Source organism: Triturus cristatus, chromosome 9 (genome assembly GCF_964204655.1).
Source record: "Triturus cristatus chromosome 9, aTriCri1.1, whole genome shotgun sequence".
Lineage (NCBI taxonomy): Eukaryota > Metazoa > Chordata > Amphibia > Caudata > Salamandridae > Triturus > Triturus cristatus.
The window spans coordinates 282,774,069-282,801,103 of record NC_140592.1 but is presented as its reverse complement, the minus strand read 5'-3'; the positions used below and the strand labels follow the sequence as shown (position 1 = coordinate 282,801,103).

General features: G+C 39.8%; 1 protein-coding gene across 11 annotated transcripts in view; it reads left to right on the top strand.

Moving 5' to 3' along the window:
* Positions 1 to 27,035, top strand: part of MITF (melanocyte inducing transcription factor) — a 690,636-nt gene that overhangs the window by 650,052 nt on the left and 13,549 nt on the right. For 4 of the 11 annotated variants that reach the window (XM_085624958.1, XM_085624950.1, XM_085624953.1 and 1 more), the window contains exons 3-5: positions 12,541 to 12,768; positions 16,088 to 16,183; positions 18,134 to 18,251. In XM_085624958.1, the coding sequence (XP_085481084.1) occupies positions 12,541 to 12,768; positions 16,088 to 16,183; positions 18,134 to 18,251 (442 nt within the window). Of the gene's footprint in view, positions 1 to 12,540; positions 12,769 to 16,087; positions 16,184 to 18,133; positions 18,252 to 18,309; positions 18,344 to 27,035 lie in introns of all 11 variants that reach the window. The other 7 variants (XM_085624955.1, XM_085624949.1, XM_085624951.1 and 4 more) reach the window with 3 other exon arrangements.

Below are 27,035 nucleotides of genomic sequence, written 5' to 3'. Positions count from 1 at the left end.
CCAACGTCCACGCTCCAACAGCAGTGTCGTGATTGGCTGGTCGCAACCTGATTAAAGTTGCGGCCACCATTTTGTACATCGGGACATATTTCCCAAGGGGGGAATAAAATGTAAAAGTGGTAGAAGGGGTCAGGGTAGAGGTACCCTGACCTATGGGACTGATGGAGGGGTCTGTGGGACCCCTTATGGGCAACAAATTGTCAAAAAAACAGATTTAGGAGGATCCATGGATCCAGTCCCAAATTAAACAAAAAACACATACACCCACTCGCAGATCCAAACACCTACTCACACACCCATTCAGCCACTGACACCCCCCCCTCACAGCTCAATTATCTTCAATAATTCGTCTGATCAAATACTACGGCACAATTAATAATCTTTTTTAAAAACTGTGCAATTCATTTAAGATGATATTAGTTCCTATACTAAAAATGTATCTCCTATTTCTCATACAAATGAAAATTATTATGCAACTCTTTCCTTTAATACAATATAAAATAAGTTTAAAAACAAGTGATCTATTTGCTAGCCAATCATTTTGTCAATACTCATTATTTCAACAACAATACCTTTGGTGTAACTCACTGAACCTTGCAACCAAACTGATACATTCTTAATGTATTAATAGTATGTATAATTGCTTGCGTGCTAACTTGATATATACAACTCCATTAGAAGATTGTCCAACTTGCTTGTCAACATTCAAATTTAAATGTGCGACTGATCTTTGTTTCCATGCTGCGAATATTTAAAAAGAAACCGCCATTATAATAGCTCTGTCATCAGATCTCATACAGAGAACCTCCGCCTCTTTGCAAGTTCTAATGTTAGATGTTAAGAAGATTGGTCACAAATAATATCTACGGATGTGGTAAGCAAAATGACACAGCAAAAGAAAATGTGTTAACGTCTCCCATCCTCCAAGGGCAAAAGGGCACTGCTCCATTCCATCACAAGGTATTTTCAGCCATCTTTGATTCACAGAAGCCACTGGTAGGATACCTAGTCTAAACTTAAGATAGAGAGCTCTTTTTCCTGCCAGATAAATATCATCCAGACAATCAATTAAACCCAATTCTTGATTGAAAGAGAAATAGCGCTTTGATAAGGCACCTTGGTGGCTCTTAATTATTTGTTGTTTGTAGTGCCAATATGCCTTTGTTACCACACCAAGGCTATCCTTTGTGATCGGTTCTGGATGAAGCCAATATTTATTTAAGCCAATGGTGGTCAGAACATCTGACAAATTAGCAAACCAAGGTAGCTTGTGAAAGTCTTGCTGCTTCATAATATTAATGTAAGTCTATATGATGTCAATGCAGGCTTAGACCATTTGCAAACCCAATATCTTAGGGGAGCCAGTGCAATATAGTCCTCAATTTTGGCTATACCTATTTCCGTTCTCAGAGGCAACATTGGTGTACCAGGGCACCGTTAAAGCAAATGTTGTATACAATTATTTTCAGTGATTTGAATTTCGGTGCTTTTCTTATAACCCCAAACCTTAGTGCTGTATATACAAGCAGCCCTTGCTTTCATTTTGTAGGCTAGGATTGCTGATTTCACTGAATGCTTGCCTAGTGAATTCGCAAACCTCAATATTCTTCCAGCTTGCTGTGCCAATATGATTGTACTTTTTGATTGCTGATGGGGACCACTTAAGATTAGCATCCAATCGTATGCCAAGTTAATCATAAGTGGATACTTATTTCAATGATGTTCTATAAACCTTGAAAGTAGCTCGCAATTTTTGTTTTTGATTGAAAATCCTATATTTCATTTTATCAATGTTAGTGGACAATTTCCTTGCTATACAGAAGGACTCAAAGCCTTCTAATAGTCGATGCATTGCTATCTCCGTTCTTGCCAACAGTACTGCTTCATCCGCAAAAAGCCACACAACTACTCACACACCTACTCACATAACCACTCACAGACCCACACAACAACTCACAAACCCACTTATACACCCATAAAGCCAATCACACACCCACAGAACTGCCCACAGTCACTCACACGCCTATACACAGGCAGTGATACAATTATAGAAATTGCAATAGCATATGTTTGCATTAAATATGTTGTTGTTTTAGTATTGAATGTATGCGATATAACCAGCAGGCCCCTTATTTGTCAGAGGATTCACAACAGATCCACATATCCATAAAAAATGTTTTTTTTAAAGCAAGACTTGGCGCATTGCAATTATAGAAAGACTACATAAGTTACTTTAACTTAATTTTAAAAATGTTTGTTTTAAAATATATAATCAGATTAAATGTGTGAATAAAATGCATTTATAAACTTGTGAAAATGTATATCAGTAAATTTAACTTATGGATAAAATCGTAGCACAATTTATATTAAAAAACTGAAATTCTCTAAGAAACCAAAGGTTACAGAGACATTATAGTTAGGAACAAGCATTAAAAAAAGTATAAATTCACTGATTTGTTTTGATTGGCATTTATATTGCATAGAAACATTGTTGCATTCATATATTGCAACAGCAGCGCAGTCCCCTGTTCCCTAGCATACCGTATGGTGTTGAGTCAATCTAAACAAATTCACAGTGTGCTATCTTATCTTGTACAAAATGCAAACATATCCATCCAAGTTTAGGTTTTCCTTTCCCTACCCCTCCCCATCTTCCCTTCCCACTTATAGGCCCCGTTGTCATGGGTATTTGGTGTGGTGATAGTCACTAATCTTGTATTTTGAGGTGTATTTCGCACTGTACCTCCCCTTTGTGATGTGTTTCCTGCTGCATCTGTGAGGTCATGGGTTCCCTTATCCTGTTCCCCCCCCTAAGGTCCTGAAGCATCTGATATCATGCCTGAAGGTCATCTTCAAGTTTTCCATCTTTCCGAACCATCATCATTCGCACCCTTTCCGCTGTTGCCCATTCACACATATCCCTTATCCATTCCTCTACTCTTGGGGCTCTCGGACATAGCCATACTATTACAATCCGCCTACTGGCTAACACTAGTCCCAGGGTAAGAAAATGCCTACCCTTTTTTTTGTTTTTAGGGGATGGTATTAAGCCAAGGAGAGGCTGTCATATTTCCCGTGGGAGCACCCATCCCGTAGCTCTCTGCAGGTGTGTCAACACCGCGTTCCAGTAAGGATCCAGTGTAGGGCATGCCCAAATCATGTGGAGGAAGTCCGCCGCCAGTGATCTACATCTGAGGCACTCATCTCCCTGGGTCGGGTAAATCCTATGTAGTCTGTTTGGAGTGAGGTACACTTGGTGAATTATATTATATTGCAGGAGTTTGAATCTTGCATTGGAGCTGACTGTTCTCACTCCCTCGTGCACCTTCTCCCATTCTTTATCTGAAAGCGGTTCCTCCAGTACTTCGTCCCATTTCTGTTTCACTGGTAGGGTTCCATTCAACAAATCCTCCCTCAGGGCCCTGTATAGATGAGAAATTAATTGTCTTCCCCCTGCCATATACAGCATTACCTTTAGTATGTTAGTGGTAGGGGGTTCCTTCGGGAAGTCTGGCCAAATTTCTCGGGTAACTTGGGACATTTTCCTGTATTGCAAAAATTGTCCTGCCCCCAGTTCGAAGAACTCTGTGGCTTCTTTACGTGTTATGATTCTCCCTTCTCTGTACAGATCTCCCAGTGTGTGGCACTCCCCTTTCTTCCACCTACATACAGACATTGATTCCGCTATGCGGGCAAATGGTCGCAATGACAAAAGGGGTAGATCCGGGGAATAGGGGGACGTTCTTAACCACTCTTTGTACCGCCTGTTCCCATATCCCAGCTACGTGCCGTATTATGTATGGGACATGGGCAGGGGTTCCCCCTCCAAACATCAGTAGTCCCGGCAATTTAAATCCAGTATGTATGCCCATTAATAACTCATCCTCCCACGTATTGTCTGGGTCCAGCCAGTGCACTGCATGCTGAAGTTGGGATGGCATGTAATACAGCTCCAGACATGGAACCTCCAGACCTCCTTGTCCCTGCGGCCTCTGTAATGTTCGCAAACCCGTCTACGGCCACTACCCCATAAAAGATCGACAAAGAGTTGGTCCAATGTCCGGAAGTAACTCCGAGGTATAATATAGAATGAGTGTTGCATCGTATACAGACACCTGGGTACGATAATCATTTTGAAAATCGCAATACGGCCCATGAGGGACAACGGTAATCCTCGCCAGACCCTTATGGATCCCTTTAGCCCTTCTATTATCCTGCCAATATTAAGTTCTAGGATCCTGGTGGGGGTCTGTGCCAACCGTATTCCCAGATATTTCGTTCCCGCCTCACCCCAGGGTATCATTTCCGCACCACAGTTGGCCAGAGGTCTTTCTGCTAATCTCCCGATTGGGATGAGTTTGGACATCCCGATGTTGATGCGGAGTCCTGAGGCATTCCCAAATCTTCGCAGCTCCGCCATCAGTAGTGGCACCGATTCCGATGGCTAGCGTAAATTGACCAAGGTATCATCGGCATACAAGGACACCATATGGGTGGTCTCTCCTACCTTGATCCCCCATCCACCCAACCCAGTCCACAATGCAGACGCTAGTGGTTCCATCTCGAGCTAAAACAGCAGCGGTGAGAGCGGGCATCCCTGCTTCGTCCCCCGGTGTAGTTCAAATTGTTTAGATACCTGTTGTCCTAGTCAGATACGTGCCACGGAGAAGTGTACAACAGTTAAACCCATTTAAGGAAGTCTTCGTAAAATCCCACCTTCCGTAGGACCGTCCATAAATATTGCCACTTCACTGAATCAAATGCCTGCTCTGTCTAAGAGCTCCATGGCATAATAGTCAGTCGTCAGGCATGCAGCCTGACAAATAAGTGCCGCCCTCCTAAGGTTGTATGCGGTACTGTGTTTGGGGATAAACCCCGCTTGATCTGGTTGGATGACCCGGAAAATCTCTGGGAGTATGTCTATATTCAATAGAGAAATCGGTCTATAGGAGCTAACAAGTAAATGGTCCCTGTCTGGTTTGGGAATCATTGCAATTAGTGCTTTTTTCATGGTGGGTGGGTGGAAGTACCCCCCCAAACCCCCCAGTGCTTCATTATATACCTCCACTAGGTGATAAAAAAGGTTACAGGGACATTATAGTTAGATTCAGATTTTACACACACAGAACCATTGAAATTCAGGAGTGCTAGTTAACTCAAGTAACTATAACTTGTGCCCAAGGTAAATATAACTAGCACCTTCACGATGCACTGCTAATTACCCCACATATTACATCACTCATGACATCTTCTATGACATCATTGATAATATCACTGCAACATTTTATATAAAATTATTAATGAGGAAACTGTGTATGTCGAGGACACAAGTTATAGTTACCTTAGGGCACGAGTTATAGTTGCTTGAGATAACTTAAATCAGTAAATATAAATGGTTTTGTTAATTTCAAGTCTTGGGCCTGCTTTACAAAGAGCTTCTGCACTCGTGGTGAAGACCCCGCAGTTGTGGGGGAGTCTCTGCACTCATGGCAGAATCTCCGCAATGAGAACATTCCAACCCAAGTGCGAAGACCGCTGGGTCTTGGTCACGAGTGCTGAGGCCCTTTGTGAATCAGGCCCTGTATGTTTCAAGTGACATTTTCACCTAACTATAACATCTTTTTATCCTTTGATTTTTTTTCAGTGGATTTTTAAGTTTAAAAAAAAAAGTTAGATGTTTTTTACAATTTCCAACTATAATTTCACTTTAACCTTTTTTTTTTTTATTCAGTGAATTTTTAGAGTTTTGGATAATATAAAGTGAGATGTCCACAGCAATGCAAGGTGTGGGGCGGGGGGTGTTTTTTGGACTAAGGGCCTGGCATGGTCTGTTGTGCAGTCTCCACCAAAGCTTGCTACCCCTGCCCGCTCCATTGTCCAAGTCCATGCCCCAGCCCTGTCATTCCAGCCCTGTTTGGCCATTATTACGCCTTTGGCCCTGCCTACCCTGCACGGTTTGCTTACTTCGCTATACCCACCTCTTTACTGCCTCTGTTGTCCAAGTCCATGCATCTTCCCCCTTCCTCCTGATTAAACTCTGTGCTTACCTTGCTGCCCCTGCCCTGCTTCCCCTTGCCCTCCGATGTCTGTGTGCATGCCATTGTTCCCTCACTTTTCCCCAACATGTTTTATGAAGCTGCAACTGCCTCTCCTGTTTACTGTGAACATTCTGTTGAGCAGCCTCTACCCCTCCTGCCTGCCCAGCATGGTCAGATGGACACCGCCTTTCCCTGCTTCCTACCTTCTATGGTCCAAGTTCAATGCCCCTTTACCCACCCTCCTGCCCCTCATAGTCCATTTTCCTGCCACTCCTTTCTGTCCTTCATGCTCTGGTGTGTTGCAACTGCTCCTCCTGCCCATCCTGCGTGGTCTATTATGAAGCCCCTTGTTGTCTGTGTCCAGCTTCTACCCCCCTCTGTCCTCCATGCTCCTTTGTGCATGCCCCTGCCCCCTCGCTCTTTCTCTCTATGGCCTCTGTGCTGCTACTAACCCTCCCGCCTGCCATGCATGGTCTTTATGTTCTGCCACTGTCCCTCCCACCTGTGTGGTCAGCTGATGCCCCAAACCCCCTCCCACTTTCCCTCTGTTGTCCATATGTATGCCCTTATAGACTCCCTGTTGTCTTCCATAGTGTGTTGTTCTTCCAGTGTCCTTCCTGCCTGCCCTGCATCGTCGACTTGCTGCTCCCGCCTTCACCTCTGGCCCCCTTCACTCTGTTGTCCATATGCGTGCTCCTATCAGCTCCCTTTTGCCCTCTACGGTCCCTTGGCCTGCCTCCTTCCTCCTGCCCTTCATGGTCCATTGAGCTGCAACTTCCCCTCCTGCTTGCTCTGTATGGTCATCTTCCTGCCCTTGTCTCCTTCCTTGCTGCCCTTTATTGTCCATGTGCATGGCCCAATCCCCTTTCTATTGCTTTCCATGGCCAGTTGTGCTGCACTGCCCTCCCATTTGCCCTGTATGGTGTAATGTGCTGCCACAATTCCTGGCGCTTGCCCTGCAAGGTCAGTTTGGTTTCCCTGCCCTCTTCCTCCTGCCCTCTATTATCTGAGCTCATGTCCCTACCCCATCCATCTTGCCCTCCATGGTCCATTGTTCCACACATGCCAACATTTGGAACTTGGTAAGATGGAGATTTTGAAAAGAAAATCGGGGCCATTGATTTCTTCCATTGACGTACATTGAAAAAGAGGAAGTTTTAGGTGGGAGGCAGCTAAAATAAAGCCCTTCTGGGCTGAAAAGGAGATGTCTCCTGCCTGAATTTGGTCTGTTGGCATGTATGGTTGTACTGCAACTGCCTCTCCTTTCTGTCCTCAATGGACCGTTGTGTTGCCTCAGCTTTTCTCCCCTATCCTGCATAGTTTGGTTTGCTGCCCCTGCCCCCTTTTCCCTGCCCCCCATGGTTCCTTTTGCTGCTACTGTTCCTCTGGCCTTCCCAGAATTGTTAACTTGCTGATGCTGTCCCCTCCTCTCTGTCCTCTATTGTCAGTCTATGCCTCTAACCTCTGCTTCACCATAGTGTTCTAATGAATAACTAGATTGCTAAAATGCTGTGTTTATTACAAAAGTGTGTCACATCTAAAGTCATCTTGATGGAACTAAAACTGTGAAACCTAGGGCATTTCCTTGGGAAATCATAAAAATAAGGGGGCATTTTCCAATAGAAATTATGATTAGTGTTTTGAAAAACTAAAATGAGGACACATTTTCTGAGGTCTCAAAAAGCGCCAAAGCACTTTGAATTATTTGCTCTCTTTATGTTTTTTTATCCAGTTGATCACTTGATTATTTGCTGCACTTAGGGGGGCGTGCATGGCCAGAGCTGCTGACTTTGTAACTGGGAAACCAGGTTCGAGTTTCAATTTTGAGTTTGAGCGTTGGCTCAACATCCTGTGAGCCTGAGCAAATCATTTAATCTCCCCATGCCTATAACCAAAATGAATGTGTTGTCATGTAAAGTACTCCAATAACTTTGGGTCAAGTCCTCTATATATAAAACTGCAAAAATTAAAAATTTTAATTATGCACACCTCTGTCATTAGGTTATACTGGGCTATGTTTGGGTGGTATTTGGGTTACATTTGGGCTCTTTTTTCTCTGGTGGCCATCTTGGGAGACTTATTTGTTATGAATGCCATAATTTCCTCATTTACTGCAGTATCAGCAATAGAAAATGCTTTCAGTTTTCCACTTCAATTCTATGAATATGGCATTCAAATGTGCCACACCTTTCTCATAAATTAAGAATGTGCGCACTCTACTTGCTTGTTAGAACACTGTAGTAAAGCTGTAGTTGATCACCAGAGAGTTAACTGGCAGTCTGCTCCTGGTGTTAAAAGTTCATGTTTCAGTCTGGATGTCGGAGTGTTTGAATTAAATAGATGAGGAAGATATATGAGAACTCATGTAAAATATGTCCTAATTGTGCTTTCTACAGCGCTAATCATAATTTCTATGTTTATATGAACACCCGTTTTGTTCCTTTCTAAATGAAATCTTTAAAATGCTACCAGTTTGATTCAATCAAGATGGCTTCAGGTGTGCCACACTTTTGTAATAAGTAAGACTGTTAGCGCTACTCTCAGACCTCTAATACCATATTAAATAATAGATCGATATGTGTGTAACGCGAAGTTTGGATGATGTAATCAGTGATATCAGTGATTTATTTATGAGATGTCATGAGTGATGTCATAAAGCATGTCATGAGGGATGTCATATGTGAGGTCATAAGCAGTGCATGGCGGAGGCGCAAGTTGTAGTTAGCACTGCTAACTATAGGTGGTGAATTTCTGTAATTTTTTTAGTTCAATACGTTAATGTTGTCACTGAGAATTTCACCTAACTATAATGTTAAGCATTGTGTGGTAAAGACATTCGTTGTAATGTCATAAAATCCACCCACCCTTAATGGCCTATTGGCTTTAACACCTGTGTTTCACAATAAATAAGTCAGACCTTTTGCTTTTGTCATAACGTTTCATAATAAGCAGATGAGACTATAGCCTTGATCAATGGCTTGTTACTCTAACCCAACTCAGTCCTGCTATGTTGACTGAAAGCTTTCCCACAAGGTAAAAGGTGAAGTGCAAGCTCTCTTTTAGTGGAAACACTCAACTTCTGCACAATCAAAATCTCCACACAAGTGAATCAGCATTTGGATGGTGCCAAAGCCCCTCTCTTAGTGTCTTGAAGTTATTTTTCTCTTGATCACATAGGGTCTGTCTGGCAGAAGCTGCGCTGTCAGGCAGGACCTAAAAAAAGGACTTGAACATCAAATTAGCAGTTAAATCTTTTGATTGTCTTTTGCCAGTGAACCGCCCTACTTCTTTTTAGGTCGAGCATTCGAGACCTCTTGTATATACTTTAGTATATATTTATATGTGTATATACTTTGCAGGCTCTGGAGAGCAGCCCTCGGAATTGTCTGCTTTAGCTTAGGGACTTTTTGTTCTGTTCAACTGACTCTATTTAACGGTCCTGATAGAAAACGACCAGCAGAGGTCAGTAAAATACCAGAATCCCTTTAGCAATCTCTAGATTCCAGTCCATAGAAATTGTCTTCCATGAGCACCCCGAGACAATAATATTTTTTTTAAATCTTGTATTTTCAGTGATATGACCACCAAAGGCCCTGATTTTATATTAAAAAACATAGCTTTGGACTATACCATTTCCCGCTGAATGACAATATTTTTCTCCATTTGTTCCCATACCTGGCGCGTCACTCAGTTTGGTGCTTACTTTCCCTCCATGTTAAAGAACAGTAGATGTTTCAGCACCCACGCTAATGTGCTGCATATCTAAATACATATAAGGTCCCAAAGGCGAGACCGATTGCACTGAAAATGCTTGTTTAACAGTGTTGTAGTTCTACGCTTGGGCCCACAACCTGCTAACAAAGGCTTTAGGCAACAGTTATGGCAGATAGAATTTTATAAAGGGACATTTTGTACTAATGTCTGTTTACCCTTAAACAATGTGAAGGCCATAATTTGGAGAAAATTCATCTTTTCCTACTTTTGACACATTAAGCATTTGATTCACATGACACTACTGTGGGACACGTACACAGCCTGTAAATAAATGACCTTTGCTGGTTCAAGTGAGTTTGGGTAATGTATTCAGATATTACTTGTTAAAGATAGATTTATATGTAAATTAAGAGATTTCGCTCCTCGAGCGCCTAACTTTCCACAAGATTTGAGTTCGAGTTGTTGGGAAAATAAGAATCAAAGTATACAGAAACTGTTGTAATACTTTCCTTGATAATTATGCCAAAACCATTTATCAGTTTTTTCCCTCACTCTGTCATACTTAGTTAAGGGGAAGGCATTGTGAAAATACGATAGGGTCGAGAAAACCTGGTCTGAAAAGCTGCTGCTGCACGTGTCGAAAAGGCTCATGTGTTGCAATTTTAAAGCAATGTCTGCTTTCTAAAGGGAATTTTCAACTTTAAAAGTTACAGTGAAAGAGACTTGCCATTGTCTGGTGGTAGGACTGGAACGAAAGATGAATAGTTCTCTTGCCTCAAGCTAGCTGTCAATCGTACTTTGATAGCCCGTCACTAAAAAGGTCCTTTTATGTTTATGGAAAAGCGTGACGTCAAAGCAGTGAAAAAACTGTATCAAAATGTAGGGTTAAGCCTTCCTAGTTTCCTAGAGGCTGTTTGTATGATCTGTTTCATTACACACGCGTAACTAATTAGCCTAGGTTATTATAAGATGTGCTGTGGCGACAAAGTTTCTTTGCAGTGTTAAGAAAACTTGTTTGTGATGGTCTCATGCACTGATCTCCAGTGAGGAGCAGCTTAGAAGGATAGTCGCCTGCCAGCCTGCTTAGCAAGCCACGCATTTTTCAGACTATCACCATGTTGGAAATGTTGGACTACAATCACTACCAGGTAGGCTGTTTTTGGGCGTTTGTTCGGTGTTGTGCTTCCGGGCTGGGGCAAAGACAGTGCTCAATGTTGCAGTTATAGACAACAGCAAGAGAAGAGACAGCTTGTATATCACACCAATTATTGCTAATAATATTTCACTGGCAGTTTTCACTAAAATGTATACAGTGTTTTAATATGACAAATTACAAGGTTTATTTCGAATAATGCAGCATGTTTGCTTCGTGTATGTTTGGTAGTCAGTGACCAAAATGTATGAGTTGATATTGACAGAATTTCAATGACTAATTTGAAATAGATAAGTTTGTCTATGTTTTGTGTAAATCGTGCATCGGAAAGGGGTAGAAATAAAGCATCTTTCGTTATACGGATGGAATTTTTTCCTATGGTAAACATTATGTCCTTCATTTTTTTGTTCTTCCTTGCTGTAATTTGCAAAGGTATAGAATATTGCTTTACGTATGTTGCCCTTACCGGTTTACATGAAACTCGATGGCCCTCGCTTTTGACTTAATAGGATCTGCTGCTTGACTATGAGCACGACTGACAATAATTGGGGTGGGAAATAAAATGGCATTGTACTTTTCCATTTTGTGTGATATTCCGTGATCAGTTCTGTCTTGGAGAAATAACATTAGGTGTAGCAAAAGTGTCATTTTTCCAACAATTTTTCAACGTGTCTGTGTTTCGAAATTTGGCCGTATTCCTCCGTTTTTCTACTCTCAAACGGCCTCTCTCTCTATTGCATATATCCTCTGAGATAGGAACCATGTACATATGTAGAGAAATTGTTTTGTGCAGACCTGGCTTTAAGGCAGTAGTGGGGTTTACAAGAAGAAGGGAATACATATAAGTATCTGGTTGGGGAACAGAGAAGAAAGGAAGGGTAATTGGGTGAGAGACTGCAAGGGAGTCGGGTAGTGTTATCTACTTTATCCTTGGTAATATTAAATGAAATTGCGTCCAATCAGGTATGTGAAACTTAGCTTAAACTGTGAAAATAACTGATTTACTGCATATACGTGAGAATTACTTCTGTCTTGACTACTTGTTTATTAAGAGTTAATGAGGTACAAAAAAAATGTACTTTTTTGTTGTTATTGATTATGGGTGTGGAAGTTGATTTTCCTGTTCTAGAAATAAGTTGGATGGTATTTTGATGTTCTATGTGGATGGTGACGCGGTATTTCAGTGATCCGTGATATTAGGTCTTCTGCATCTGCCCTTCCATACAAGTTCATAGCCAAGTTTAGGGCCTTATATAAAGTTTTACGAATTTGATACATTTTCAAAATGAGTTGGATATCCCATCCTCTGTGTTAAAAGTGCCTAGATCTATTACACTGGTAATATGGCGGACGGGATATCTGCTACGTTTGTAATGGAGTATCCCATCCACTAATCCCTAGATAAGGTCTTTAGTGTCAAGGGAACAAGGGAAACAAGTATGTCTTAAAGTTTCATTTTGTGTTTGGCACACCCTAGTAAACTTATGCACCATTGGTTACTTAGTTTTATACATTCTACTTTAAGACCCTCTTTGAAACTGTTAACTTATACCATCTCCTCAAAGTGTTTAACTCTGTTAAGCCTATACCAGAATACACACTGGCCAATGACGCTGTTTCTTCTTATATTACCAGGTGCAGACCCACCTTGAAAATCCGACCAAGTACCACATTCAGCAAGCCCAGCGGCAGCAGGTAAAGCAGTACCTCTCTACTACTTTAGGAAGTAAACATGCCAACCAAGTGCTGAGCTTGCCATGCCCTAACCAGCCCGGCGACCATATGATGCAACCCGGGCTCGGAAGCAGCGCACCGAACAGCCCAATGGCGCTTCTTACCCTCAGCTCCCACTGTGAAAAAGAGGTAAGAGGTGCACGTGGCATGGTGTGTTGCCTCCATTTTATGCTGGCGAAGCGAGGTTCGATTATTGCTGTGTTAGACTCACAAGGTATCTGTTAATGACCCCTTTGTTGCGTGACATCCAGGGGACTACTAACAATTCTGTTTACTGACGTATTACAGCCACATTAGCGCTTTATTAATTTGTTTGATATCTTATAGAGATTTTAGACCTGGAAGAAAATTACAAAATGGCCAGTGATAATTCAACAAGGAGTGTAACTGAGAAACAGAGGGCAGTTTCACCAAGGTTTTGTAGGAGTAGTATGGGTTACTTTTGTAACGCTCCGTGACTTGGCCCCTCGGTGAATTACAGCAGTAGCTTTACCTCCATGTGTTACGTAATTTAAAAATTCAAGGCATACTCACATTATAGTAGTACTGCGAAATGTTATACAGATGAGCAGGGAAGCTGTCAAAAATTCTACAGCGAGCTGAAACCCTGTGTATATAATTTCTCCACGCGGCCACACATACAATAGAAATATCGATACATATTTCAGAAATAGGTAACTCCTTAGCTCCCCCAAAAACAAAAAAAACTGTGCTTTAAAAAAATAAGTCCTACAGCAATCTTGCCGTCCTGATTGCAGTGCTGTGTTACAGTAAAGCACAGGCTGGCGTTGGTATTTTAGGCTGTCAATCAGTTCGGCTGCAGTCTTAGCATGACAGAAATCAAGTCGGAATTAAGTGTTTGCAGGGTGGCATAGATAAAAAACAGTACGCGTTTTGCTTCAAACCTAATCAGCAGATATGAAAACCACCGGCAGGTTAAGTGTGGTGTAGAGGTTAATATCACCATTAAAAATACACTGGATTGATTCACAACCTTAAACAAGTGAAAAAAACCGCGAAGCCTTGCTATATCCGCGCTATAACCTCGTCATTAGCAAAGTGGGAAGGGTGTTGAAACTTAAAATTGAATCCGCGGCTTCACAAATCCGAAAGTTGACACAAAACGCTTATCTACGTTTTTGGCACAGTGCTGTGTCTGATTCTATTTTATGAAACAAACGTGTTGCCTGGGACGTCAGAGTAAATAGATAAGGGCCAGTGACTCTGAATTTGTCACAGAGCTAAAAGAATCCGTGAATACGTGAGCACTTCTTTTATTTTAAGAATGTTCTCAAATATTTTTCTCCAACTTCCATGACTTTATCGTGCTCGTCTCTAGTTAGAAAATGACTACGTGGTCTCCATTTGAATAATAACTTTCTGAATTAAGTCGCCGTGAAGCTGTCCTCAGTGCAGCAAGTGCAGTGGCACCGGGGCCCACCGTAGGGGATATATATATATATATATATATATATATATATATATATATATATATATATATAGATATATATATAGATATATATATATATATATATATATAGATAGATAGATAGATAGATAGATAGATAGATAGATAGATAGATAGATAGATAGATATAGATATATATAGATATATACACACACACACACACACACACACACACACACACACACACACACACAGAGCTTCCAAAACGAAGCAGAGATGTAGTGACCCAGTATGCGCTTGCAGTTTAAACGGATTGCCCGCAAGAAAACAAAAATACGGCTGGGAGGTTGCCACTAATTATAACTTTTACTGCCAGGCTTTACCCGAGAACAGGCTCCTTCTGTGACATTGTAGTGTTAATCTATTTTATTGTCTTGAACAATGTGTGGCACGGCTCCTGAAATAGTTCTATATCTTAATTCATGTACTATCAGTGTAGGCTTTTTGTGTATTTACTTGCTCAAGGGATACCAACATAGATAAATGTTTATGCTTTTACTATGCTGGGTTGTTTTATTCTTGTTAGTGGATCATTTTGTCATGTAATTAATTACTCATGGCTTTCTCACTTGTTTCTGGAGAGATTTCTTATTTAATTCCCAGTACATTTTCGTGTATTTTTATATTGTGCAAGCTAGTTTAAAAATAATTTTACTAAATATGCCGCTTTAGCTCATTAAAGGCACGTATGCACTAAAGATTGCCATTGTGTAAGACGAAAGACAGGAAGGGACTCGTGGCTGAATTGCATATTTTGAGAGAACGGAAAAATAATTTGAACGTCAAACAAACTTGGCCAAAGCGTGCGATTTTAGGCAAACAACGTAACCACTCTGCACCTCCCTTTCCCCAACTCCAGAATTTGGGAGCACGGATTAGTACATCAGCCTAGCGATAGCATTATGCTTACAAACTTGAATTAGTATGTAATTTAGTAGGGTGCAGTGTTTCTCACTATGTAGTAATTTTATGTGTCGCTCATACTTTGTACTCCGAAGGTGTGACCACCTTTTGGCTCATGCATGGCATAGCTGTAGAGATATTTTTTAAATCTTTACAAATGTATGGTTTTGAAATTGGACATTTTGATCGAAGTCGCTCAATGCAGTAATTTTACTTGATGCATTAAATTGAAATGCAGGTCTAAAAATAATGATTTGTCTTTTTAAGCTGCAAGGTCATCTTTTTATATATCATCTATTGCTTGATCTACTTGCTGGGTCTTTCAATAGCTCTTATAGCCATACCCGAGTCCGTCAAAGGACCTGGGATGACTGTCTCAGTGAATTTGACGGTTTTCGTTTGCCCACCTTTTGTATCAGCAATTAATATTGCATGATGGCTGGGCTTTTTAACCGATAACATTCTGATCCACTTTTCAAATAGTGCAGCGATCTGCAGGATCGTTTCTGGTTCACACCCTTACTTGTTTAGGTCTCCATTAGATTATTTTTCAAACATCATGCACCATTTAGCTCAATAATTTTTGTAAACGGTTCTGTTACTGTTTATGTATGTATTGTGCATTATTTTAGAGACCTTGCTTTCACCATCACCACATTTGTAGGCAGGCAAGAATATCCCCTCAAGGGTTAATCAAACAAGGAAAGATACCTTGGTTTGAGTTATGGTGATGTGGCATTCAACTTTGTGGAACTTTGAAACTATAAAATCTATTGTGAAATGACCCACCTTGAAATGAGGTTTGAACATAGATTTCTAAATTTTTGAACATGCATATCAACTCTGTGTGTGCTAAAGGAATGTTTGTGAAAGCACAGTTGGGTCGAGACGAACCACGTTGGGCAGCAAAGGAGTAGGGGGGAAAACATATCTCAAATGTTACCTAAAATTAACCTGCAGAGCCTTAACTACATTTAATTTCATATTCATATGAAGTAATTCTAATTGACCACTTTGCTGTTTGACTCAAATGATATCAAGCATTTATCCAAAGTATTTAATCTGTTTTCGTTACAGATGGATGATGTAATTGATGATATAATAAGTCTTGAGTCGAGCTACAATGAAGAAATCCTAGGCTTGATGGACCCTGGATTGCATATGGCCAACACGGTACAATTCAGTTTCATTCTTCTTTTTTCTAGAGTGTGTGGGAATTTTATATGTATGAAAATATTACCATATTTTACCATTGGACAGTAGTTAAAGAGTCAGAACGTTTTCCAATTATGCACATGTTATTTGGAAGATAACTTTGTGTGCCCGATTCTTCAACTATTTTCTACTGTGATAAACATTTTTGAGATTCAAATTAGACTTGCAACAACATTTGCTTCTTGTTTTATTGGAGTATATGGCTGAGTTTCGCTATCAAGCATAAGAGAGAAAAGTTGATCAAAAATGGGGTCTGCACACAAGAAACAACATTAAGTAAAGGCTAGAAGAAACTAAGAGTAAGCAGGAGTGGAAGAGGAGCATTGCTAGAGCTGAATGTTAAAAAACAAGATAAGATATAGAAAGAAAGGTCATTATGAGATGGAAGAATTAAAAAAACAATATGAAGAAAGGAGAAAAACCATGGAAGTGATGTCTACCTACTACTTCCATAGTTGAAGGCATACTCTGGTCACAGTTATATTGTAAAATCTTATGACATCAGTAGTTCATAATAACTTTAAACAGGAGTAAAGTAAATAAGTGACAAACTTGTGCATTGAGGATGGATGAGTAGAAATAGACACCTTAATAGAGTTGTTCAATGTGAAGTGATCAGTATATAATTTTAGGTATTAACACACTGATAAACTCAGCAAATTCTGTGAATTGTTAGAGGGGAGAGTTTAAAGGACAACTTGAAGAAAAATAGATATTAAAAGCAACAATATAAATTTGTGAAAGCCTGCTAGAAGAAAGTATAAAAGAGCGCGTGAGTGAATTGAAAACTGTGTTATATTCGGAATGAAAAGATTCAGAAAGAAAGCAAAAATGGACTTTTCAGTAAATTATTGCATGTGACACGAACATCAATAGAATTTTGGAAACCCAAATTTACAGTGATCTTAAGCAATTAATTTATCCTTTTAAGTGTAGGTATCAAATAGGAGATAGCTTTGTTAAAATGTGTAAAATTTATCACAAACGTTATTTAGGTGTTACAGGTATAGGCTTATCATAAGAAGTAATTTGTCCGGATGCTGTCAAACATAACAATTTTAAAATTGAAAAGCCCAGGTGTTGTAATCTATAACCATATAGAAGGCAGTAAAATAATCAACACAAACATATCAGATTTTTAGTGTAAAAGATATAGCATTGGTGTTGTGCATGAGACGTGGCATTTCTATTGATTGAAAGTTTGTGTTCTCTTTTACAAAAGACTGTCATATTTTTTCCTCTTTTAGTTTTTCCCTTGTTTGCTGGCGTTTGTTTCTAAATCCCTGACTGATGTACCAATAGACCTTATCTCACAATGTGGAAGTTGTGATCATAATGACTCCTCAATGACACTCTATTGACTAGCAACACTGAATCTTTCATTGCCCCTACCCAAAGACCTTGTCCAACTTGGTCCACCACAGCAACATCCATCACTTGCAGTTGATTTTCTTGGTCATTTAACACATCCCCTTTAAAACCATCCTGTACTACTTTCTTATTAATTTTTTTGACATGACTCCTGAGCTACACAAGCAATGGGATAGGATATGAGTTATCCAACATAACCTACTGTTTAATGTAGGAATCATTTGCCTTATCAGAAAATTGTTCACAGACTACTTTAAATGCAATACTTTGTACTCCTGTTTTAATATCAGTGTCAAACCCAGCATCTCTAAGCTGCTGTCTATGAAATTACTAGGCTTAACAATTTATTCTGTTTACAGATAGGCAGGTACACTAAATATACACTAGGTATTTACAATGCATTTCATACAATTGACCGATCTATTGTGAAATCAGAGTGCATCAAACAGCGTAGATATGTGACTGGTGTAAAGTGGAAAGAAAGGATTTAGCCACTGCACTAGCTGAGGTCTTTCTTTCTCTTTTTATTCTCTCCAGTTACCTGTATCTGGTAATTTGATTGATATATATGGCAACCAAGGCATGCCTCCCTCAGGCCTTAGCATCAGCAACTCTTGTCCAGCTAATCTCCCCAATATTAAAAAGGAGCTCACAGGTAAATCTTTGGAAATCTGTTTACTGTACGTTGACAATGCTTTTTTGCATTCATTTAGAACGAGGATAACCTGGACGCAACAGTATATTACGGTATGTCTTGAATTTATTGATTCTATTGTATGTTATATGGTAGTTTAGTAAGTGTATTGTACATGAATTACTGTTCTAAAATGGGAGCTCCCACATTTGAAGACCTCTGGATCTTCAGATAACTTATTGTTTTTTCCTAAAACACACCAGCTTACCATACAATACTTGGTACAATTTTCCAACTAAACACTGCTGTGCCTAAATAAAAAAGTGCTTTTGGTACGCATACAACCTCCATTATTTGCATCAGATATATTATTCTAGGACATCCATATTTCTGTTATTTTATATCCACTATTTTGTTGCATGCAAACCTCGCCCTACCAAGTTTCCGAACCCTAATTGTGTGATGTAAGAGTGTAAGGTGGGTTAGGATGGAGAGAAGCATGCATATATAACACTTACAGAAAACACAAATTCACCAAATACATCACACATTTCTATTACTTTCGCTGAAGCAGAAAAACGTTTGAAATTTAATAACTACATAAAAGCTTGGTAGAATATTAACTGTAATCACTTAACGAGCACTGAAAAATACTGAAAAAATTAGCAATCATAGCCATAGTAAAGTGGTTTATTCATTGAAGAAATAGGCTTCCTAAATTCAACTTTGCAAGATAGTAGTCTGAAATGGGGATTTTAGGCATGGCACAGACCAGAAAGTAAAGTGGTATGAGATGTACAATGCAGTCTGGGCAGATGGAGTGGGGTGGATTAATATCTGCATGATTGTGGCTCTCGGGGACAAGAAGGGTTAACAGGTGAATGCTATATCCTTTATGAAAATGTGTGTAGTTTGCCTATAAAGGTGGCTGTTGGAGAGGTGATTCACAGTTCAGGTGAAAAAATCTGAGACCATAATTTGCAATAGAATGATGGAGATGAAGGGAAGCCAATAGTAAAGGTAAAACTATTTGGGACTTCAGTAGGTCAAACCTATGTAGGCAAGAGCTCACCACATTTACATGCCATCTGTGAGGGATCTAGATATGTCCTTCGGTAAATAATTGGTTTGACCAGATCTTCTGTGGATGCTAACATAATTTGCTTTAGAATTTAGGTTGCACATCTATAATTATTTTCTAATTTGAACAGCATTAATCTTAATACAAGACTAATGAGAAATATTGATGTAGGAGATGTTGCCTATAGTGACTTAAACTTTTTAATGTGTTTATACTGTGCATCTGGCAATATCAGTAAGGCACAGTCCAACCTGCTGCAAAGAGATCAGTTATGAAAACTCTAGAGCAAGATCAATAATGACTATATACTTTCCTATTTTTAGCACATAGGCTCCGTGGAATTTGGACAGCTGTGCTCACAGGACTCAAGTCTGCCTCAGATAAGATTTAGCTTCAATGAAAGTGCCCGAGCGACTTAAATCTAGAACCAGGTTCTTGGCTCTGGCTCAGCTGGATGTTCTCTTGAAACCTCGATTTCAAAATGAGATGAACTTTCACAGAGGTGATGTGGCCTAATGGTTACAGATTTCAACCATGTACCACAAAGAACCAGGTTCGAATCCAGGCCTCAGTTCAGCACCTTGTGAATTCCAGCAAATCTACCTGTAGCAGAGTGTTGCTGAGAAGGCAGTAGGCCTCGGCCTCCTCATTGCCATGGCAAGGTGTAAAACTCCAAACAGAAACCCGTGATGGTCTGTAAGACCCATACATTGTTGCTTGTCACCACTTGCGGCTGAACAATGCCAATGCTAGTCCCCCACCATCCATACATGGAAAGAAGGGATCAGACTTACCTGAGTATCCATTTCTTGAGCTGCTGTTGTGCTCAAAGGAGCCTCTGAAGCTGCTCTAGATGGGGGAAAAAACCTCCAAAGCTGGAGTGATCCTGTCATTGTCCTTATCAGCATGACTGACTTTTCTGAGGACGTTGAATTGGAAATGGGCAGCCGAGTGCTCTAGTCTCTGGCTGGTCCCTCCAAAATCTTTCTGTCTCAATAACTTTTTTTATAGATGACTCGGCCTGTCAAGAGACGTAAAAGGGAGGAAATAGTTCCCCATTTCTTTCAGGAACAGTTCTCCAAACAAGCCCCTTTTCGCCTTCGGGCTACTTTGGAAGTGGTGAAGTCAGTGAGTTTAGGGTCAACCCTGATGATTAGAGATCTGTATTTGCCATAGCCCAGGAGTATCACTTCCTGTTGTCCCTATCGATACAGAACTTTAGGGGAGCCTGCTTTTTTTGCCTCCTTTGCCATGTCTAGAACTTTGGTCAGTGGGCCTGCCATGTCCAGCAACCTATCCGGTAGCGATGCAAGACCTGTCAATGTCTTTCCTAGGGACCTTAGGCATCCCCTGACCTCTTTGTCCAAAGGCTTCCTATGTTTGCTCACCATATATTACCTGACCTTGTCAGCTGGGGCCTGTTCATAGGACATGGGATGGAGGTGATTTAGGTTGCTGACCCTGCTCACCCCCTTTCTATCTCTTAGTTTCAGAGTATGGATGCCGAGGTCTCTGACATCTTAACCATCGTGCGACGCACCAAGGAAGTCTGTGTTGTCACCATCATTGTCCGGGATGTTTAAGCCTGTTAGGTCCACCCCAGAATTATTTGCAACCTGATCGTCTGAGGTACCAAATGACATCCACTTCCACCCACTTTGCCCTCTTGCCTGCTTTTAAACCATGCTAGAAACACTCTTTCAGCCTATCAAAGGCATCTTCTCCCTTAGGTTGCCCTTGTTTGCATTTGGCTTTGGCAGGAGTCTTGCCTACCAGGTTATGGGAATTATCAATCCTCTACGTCTTCAAGGTTTTCCCTCTGAGGAAGGGGTTCTGGTAGGGACATAGCCAAAGCCACTAGATTTTTCCCAGATGCTCAGGGCACTGCTCGCCTTACCTCCAGTTCTAAAACAGAATTATTTGTCATAATTACCATGTTACTGTTTTTACAGGTTGAAATGAGTTTGTGAATTTCTTTATCCAAAACTTAGGCACATCATCTGGTCTGTGACTTCTCAAGTTGTACCTGCTGTCCCCATTGGTAGTCTAATTTCTCTAGTATCCGACCTGGAGTGTTGCTCTTGTAGCTTTTCATTTTGATTAATTTGGTCTCTGGGTTTCTCATGTTTGTGTTTTATAGTTACAATGGAGATATTTTTGCTTGGCTTCCGCTAGTTTGCAGATCAGTTCCATGAAATGTGTCAACTGCCTTGGTACAGTTTTCTAGTTTCTCTCCTCTTTCACTTGAAGCATTTTTTTTAATGATCTGAGGTTTTTGTCATATTGGCAACTTTAGGTGTTATTCGAGGACTATTTTGTGTTTTTAATTGCTACTAAATGTAATCACTGTCCTTAAGCTAATCATATTATCCTAATTTACTTGTATGGTATTCCTAGCATTTTTTGTGATTTAATCAGTTCTAGTTTTTTTACGTACCTTGAATACTGAACTTTACTGTTGTTTTATATTTATTTGAACTTATTTTTATCTACCTAGCCTCAGCCTAAAATTATTTTATTCAAATTCATTAAATTTAAATAATCCTTCTAAACCAGTATGTAAAACTAGCCATAACCATTGATTCTTTTCATAAAAAAAAATGAATATACCTAAAATTAGTTGCATTCTTAATTATTTGAATAACCTACTTTTTTGCATGGGGGTCCTTACTCCAGCGCAAATGAAATTAATTTCAAATAATTACTTTAACATTATTTTATCATTTATATCCTTATGCTCTTTTATTAATCTTATTTTTTTCTTTTTATATTTTTTGAAGTGTAAATGAATTTGTGACACAATATATCTTAGGGAGAGACTCTCCGGCACCTCCTTTTTAATTTAATTATTTTTTAACCCTTAATTTTGGATTTTGTAAAAATAATTTGATTAAATAACACGCGCATTATATTAATGTAAATATTTAATTTTTACAATATTTAAATTCTTACCGTGGTCAGAGTAATGGTCTGTGATGTAATGGTCACCTAGATGCAGTGGCCCAATGATTTAATGGGATTGATATAGTGTAGCTAAAGCGCCTGTACAACAAAGGTAGGTGGCAGTATGGACTGTGGACACAGAAAAGCAACTTACACTTGCCCCAAGACCTAGAGAATAGATCTCTCAATGAAAGTTCAAGACTGGAAATCAAAAGAGGAAAGAAGTAAAACGCTGGTGCTAAGCTTTTTAAATTGTTACAAAATACTGTGAACTTAAATAACCAACTGAATACTCATGTCGTGAAGGAGACTCTCATCCTTCAGCGATAAGGAATTGAACCTCCTCACAACTTTTGGACACAGGAGAACATGTTCACACTTCTTCTATTTTTACTCTTGTTCTCAATCCTGATCATCTGGCACATCTGGTGCCATGCTCAGTTGCTCGTTAGTTATGTTCTTGCTATACAATCCCAAGATATTTATGCATAAACAGTTGGCTATTAAATTCTTTACCATTAAGTATATACATCGTTTCTACCAACTCTAAATATTATCATTTCATATCTAAAGCATATCTCATTGTAAAGATGTTGGAAACAGCCTCCATTATCCTACTTCAACAATATTTACAATATAACTGTTTTAGAGGATCTGCAGCCCGAATTCTTTTAAAGCATCAACATTCATTATACATGAATAATAAGGGCTACTTGGCATTGTTTTAGCTACTGAACCTTTTGGCAGCTTTCAATGACACCAATGCTTTTTCCCTATTGTCCAGGACTAAGAAGGTTGTGGGGTGTTGAAACTAGCAAATAAATAAGTTTTCTCTTTTGTGGGGATAAATGTTTTCCTACATTTTGGCAACAGTGAATTTAAGGGAAGTATTTTCTTATTAACACCAGACAGGTGGGGAATACCCAATGTTCATATCTAGTGCCTGATCTGTTTAAAATATGTGTTAATCTTATTTCACTTTTACAATCCCTAGTGCATAATTTCACAGCCATGCCAGTGACAGGCTACTGGTGTTTAGGCAATCTATTGCCATTGCCACCCTGAATGTAAAGTCAGTGGGCCTGAGATTGTGCTCTGGAGAGGAATAGACAAATGTAACATACTAAGCCACTCTACAGAGCTCTATTATTAACAAATCAGAATTCAGCAGGGAAAATTGGGTTTGCTGTGTAGAATCCACATGAGCAGTATGAGGTGGGAATTAGGCATCATTGTTAGGTGCACAAACAGCACTGTAGTAGAAAAAACAAATAAGTATATGAGAAATATAGATCTAGCCCCGCTGTAACTAAAGCTCAGCTGGGATGCTAGTTTAAATTAGTACAACTATGATGGAAATAAATGCTAGAATAGAATAGACTTTATATATACAAAGCTAACATCACAATAATGAACACAGAAGAAATTTAACTAAACAGAGAATGTAAGTTACCACTAAAAATAGACTAGCACTAAAGAAGGCAACTGGTAAGCATTAGAACTTGCCACCAACTCCACCACCAACACTATCAATCAGTTACTTTATCAATCTAATGCTGGAAAAAAATCAGTTGCAATCTGTAGGCGGAACTAAGACTGGGAACTAAGCAGGGAAATCAACAGGAAACCTACAAAGAAGGCCGATACCAAGACCCCTGTATGGAATACAGCTCTAGGGGGAACTTAAATTCAGTGCATAGTGCATATAGACACAGCTAACAATAGAAGGAAATATAAGAACACTAGGAACAGTCAGGAATGAAGGAACTGGGAACCAGTAGGGGTATCTTTGGGGCTATCTGTAGTGTCAGAATGTGCGGTTTGAAAATTAATAAAGTAGGTAACTGGATTATTGAAGAATGGCAGTGTGCCAGGGGCTGTATTCACAATTCCCTAGGAAGAACGTGAGCGGCCAGCACAGGTAGGAATAAGTAGCTCCACAAAATTGCTATTTTACCTCTGCCAAAAATAAAATGCACAATCTATTTTTGGGATAAAAGCCCGCACACAGTCTCACAAGCAAAGAATTCATAGAACTGAAAAAGATTACAAAAAGCATTCTCAATATTGTGTTAGGTGTAAGCATCGACTGTTACACCTGGACAGCGGGCCAGAAATTACTCACACCACCTATCCAAGTTACTGGTGTTACGGGTCAGGAACACTTGACACAACGATCCCAGGAGGATTTGGAGCTTTCTTCCTGGGATGCGCTCTCTTTAGGATACCACTCATGGGTGAGACAGCAGTACTTTTTCTCCCCCCCACCCCCCACATGATGTGGGTTGATGAGCTCCACATCCTTGGTGGCAAAGATCTTGGGAGAGTATTGGGTGGGTGGTGCCTGGGGTCTTCACAAGTTGCAGGTACCTCATGTAAGGTATGACGGTTTGTTTGCAACTGCCCAACCATTTTCTATACCATGGATCCTTATCCCCAAGGAAGCCATCTTCTAATGGCTAATATCTCATAATAAATTTTAATAAAAGACCAATCCAAGATGGCTGCCATACTACTTATAATGTCTTTCTGTCTCCTGTTCAATAGAGGTAAAGGTATTCAGCTAAATTCATATCGGTATCACAGCACAGTTGAATTGTTTCAGTGAATATGTTGCCTGTTAGTCTCTTTCTGTCCAAATTAGATACTTTTTCTGTGAAATTATTCTTTTGTGGTTTGGAACCTCTTAGATTCCTTCAGTGTTTTTTGCTCCCGAGGGTAGATCGTAGTACTGTTCTGTAACTTACTCTCCAGCAATCTGCATTTACCTGGATGTGTTGTCATCTTGTATTGGGGGTTGTTTTATGCTAGTAGGGTTTTTCCTCTCAAATCAGTGGCATTTCTTTGTGGAAACCTGCTTCAAAGCACGTAGATTATTTTGTGTATGAGCATAGTGGATATTGAAGGCATCGCCCATATCTCGGTCTGGCAAACCTAAACACAAGCAGCCATTGCTGCATTCAGCTATTGACATTGACCGCCTTTGACTTTGTTGCAAAGTACAAGGAATATATTTTGAGTTTTGATTCTTAAAGTACAATGCATCTTGAAAGTTGCATTTTCTGGTTTTAGTTTTATGACATCAGAAAGGTCGAATGTAACAGGGTCCAGTCTTTAATAGTAACTCAGTATGTTGTGAAGGGAGCTGTCCGCTCTAGGTGGAAGGTTGCAGTACAAGGAAGTTTGGAAAGAGCAAATGCTCTTTTTGAATGTTGAATGATTCTGTAAATTGATAAATGCTTCTCGTGAATTTGAATTCCCAGCAGTGGACAACTGTACCCCATTGCCCTAGCAGGCTCGAGCTTGTGATCCTGACATCTAGTTGCACAGAGTGCATTATTTGAGGATTCAATCTTGGATGAACTAAACATTGGGTTGGCTCAATGCCAGAATCCCTTCTCCCTGTATTCCAAAACAAGGTAAATAAATGAAGATATTTGTATTAAAAAGAAACAATTAGCAAACTGTTTTATTCCTACCAACAAAGCAAAGACTCTTAAAGTTATATTTCATTGCAACCTGTCAGTGTATAAATGCTATTGTGGCAGCTATAAATGATCTTACTCTTTTGAGAAAGGTATGACCTTTTCTTCTAGAATCACATTGAACCAGGGGGAATAGAGCCTTTATTGGCTTAAAGATTAGCCGTTTCTCTGATACCATTACTTTGGTAGAGTGATGAGTCACACTAAGCTTGTTTTTGCTATGTCCCCCATCCCCAACAGAATTTAAGGGGTTGGGGGATCAGGTCAAGGGAGATTGGTATGGAGGTAAGTGTCTCTGAAGCATAGGTGTGCCAGATCTCTCTTAACTAAGAATGACATGACAGTGAATTAACTTAAGTACTTGCAGTTAATATTCTAATTTATGACTGCTACTCTGGTGTCCTCTTTCATTACCCTTTCCTACCCTTACCTTCAATGTTATCTCTGCACACATTTTAAAAGAGAACTCTTACTGCAACCATAAACCTTACTCTCACCCTTAGCAGTATCCGTCATGCTTTGCGTGTCTTAATTATAACTCTTACAGTAAACCCTGAGTCTATTTCTCACTTTCCAAGGCTATTCCTAACTCAAATCACAATTATAATATTTTAACTTAATATACATATCAGCCATAAATATAAACATACCTATAAGAATTACCCATTGACCTCAATGTTAACAAATAATGTAGTGCCATAACTGTACATTTATTTGCTATCTCTATTCATTGTTTAGGGCTCTCTGTGATGAATTTGTTGTTATGACACAATCCCTGCAGTGTCTTTGTGCCAGCATCTCTGGAGGTTCTTTAATTCATTCCCTGTACTCGTGGGTGATATCTTTGCGGATAAAATAATTTTCAAAACTATCTTACCTTTGAACTTTCTTTCATGGACTTCTTCTGGGGCATATGGTTTTAAAAATAATTTTGCTAAACTCTGCTTCCTCATTGGTTCCAATAGTCTTCTGTAGTTGTATTCAATGTTCTCACCCCTCAAGCCCAGTATGGTTATCTTAGTAGCATTTCTTCTTTCCAGAAGGTCAGTAAAATGGCCCAAATTTGTAATCACATCCTCCATTTCCTCAGGTGACTTTGACTCTGTAGGGAATAATTACTGTCAATGCACATATCGCTAGGTGGCAGAAGTACCACCAGACACAGAAAAATCTTTGCAACTGCATCTTTTTTTCCCCTTAGGGGCCGCAGGGCAGTGGTTACAAATATATGTTTGTATTAAAGCTCTATTTGGTTATGTCAATAATAGAGCATTTCACTGCCATAACATTTCCTGG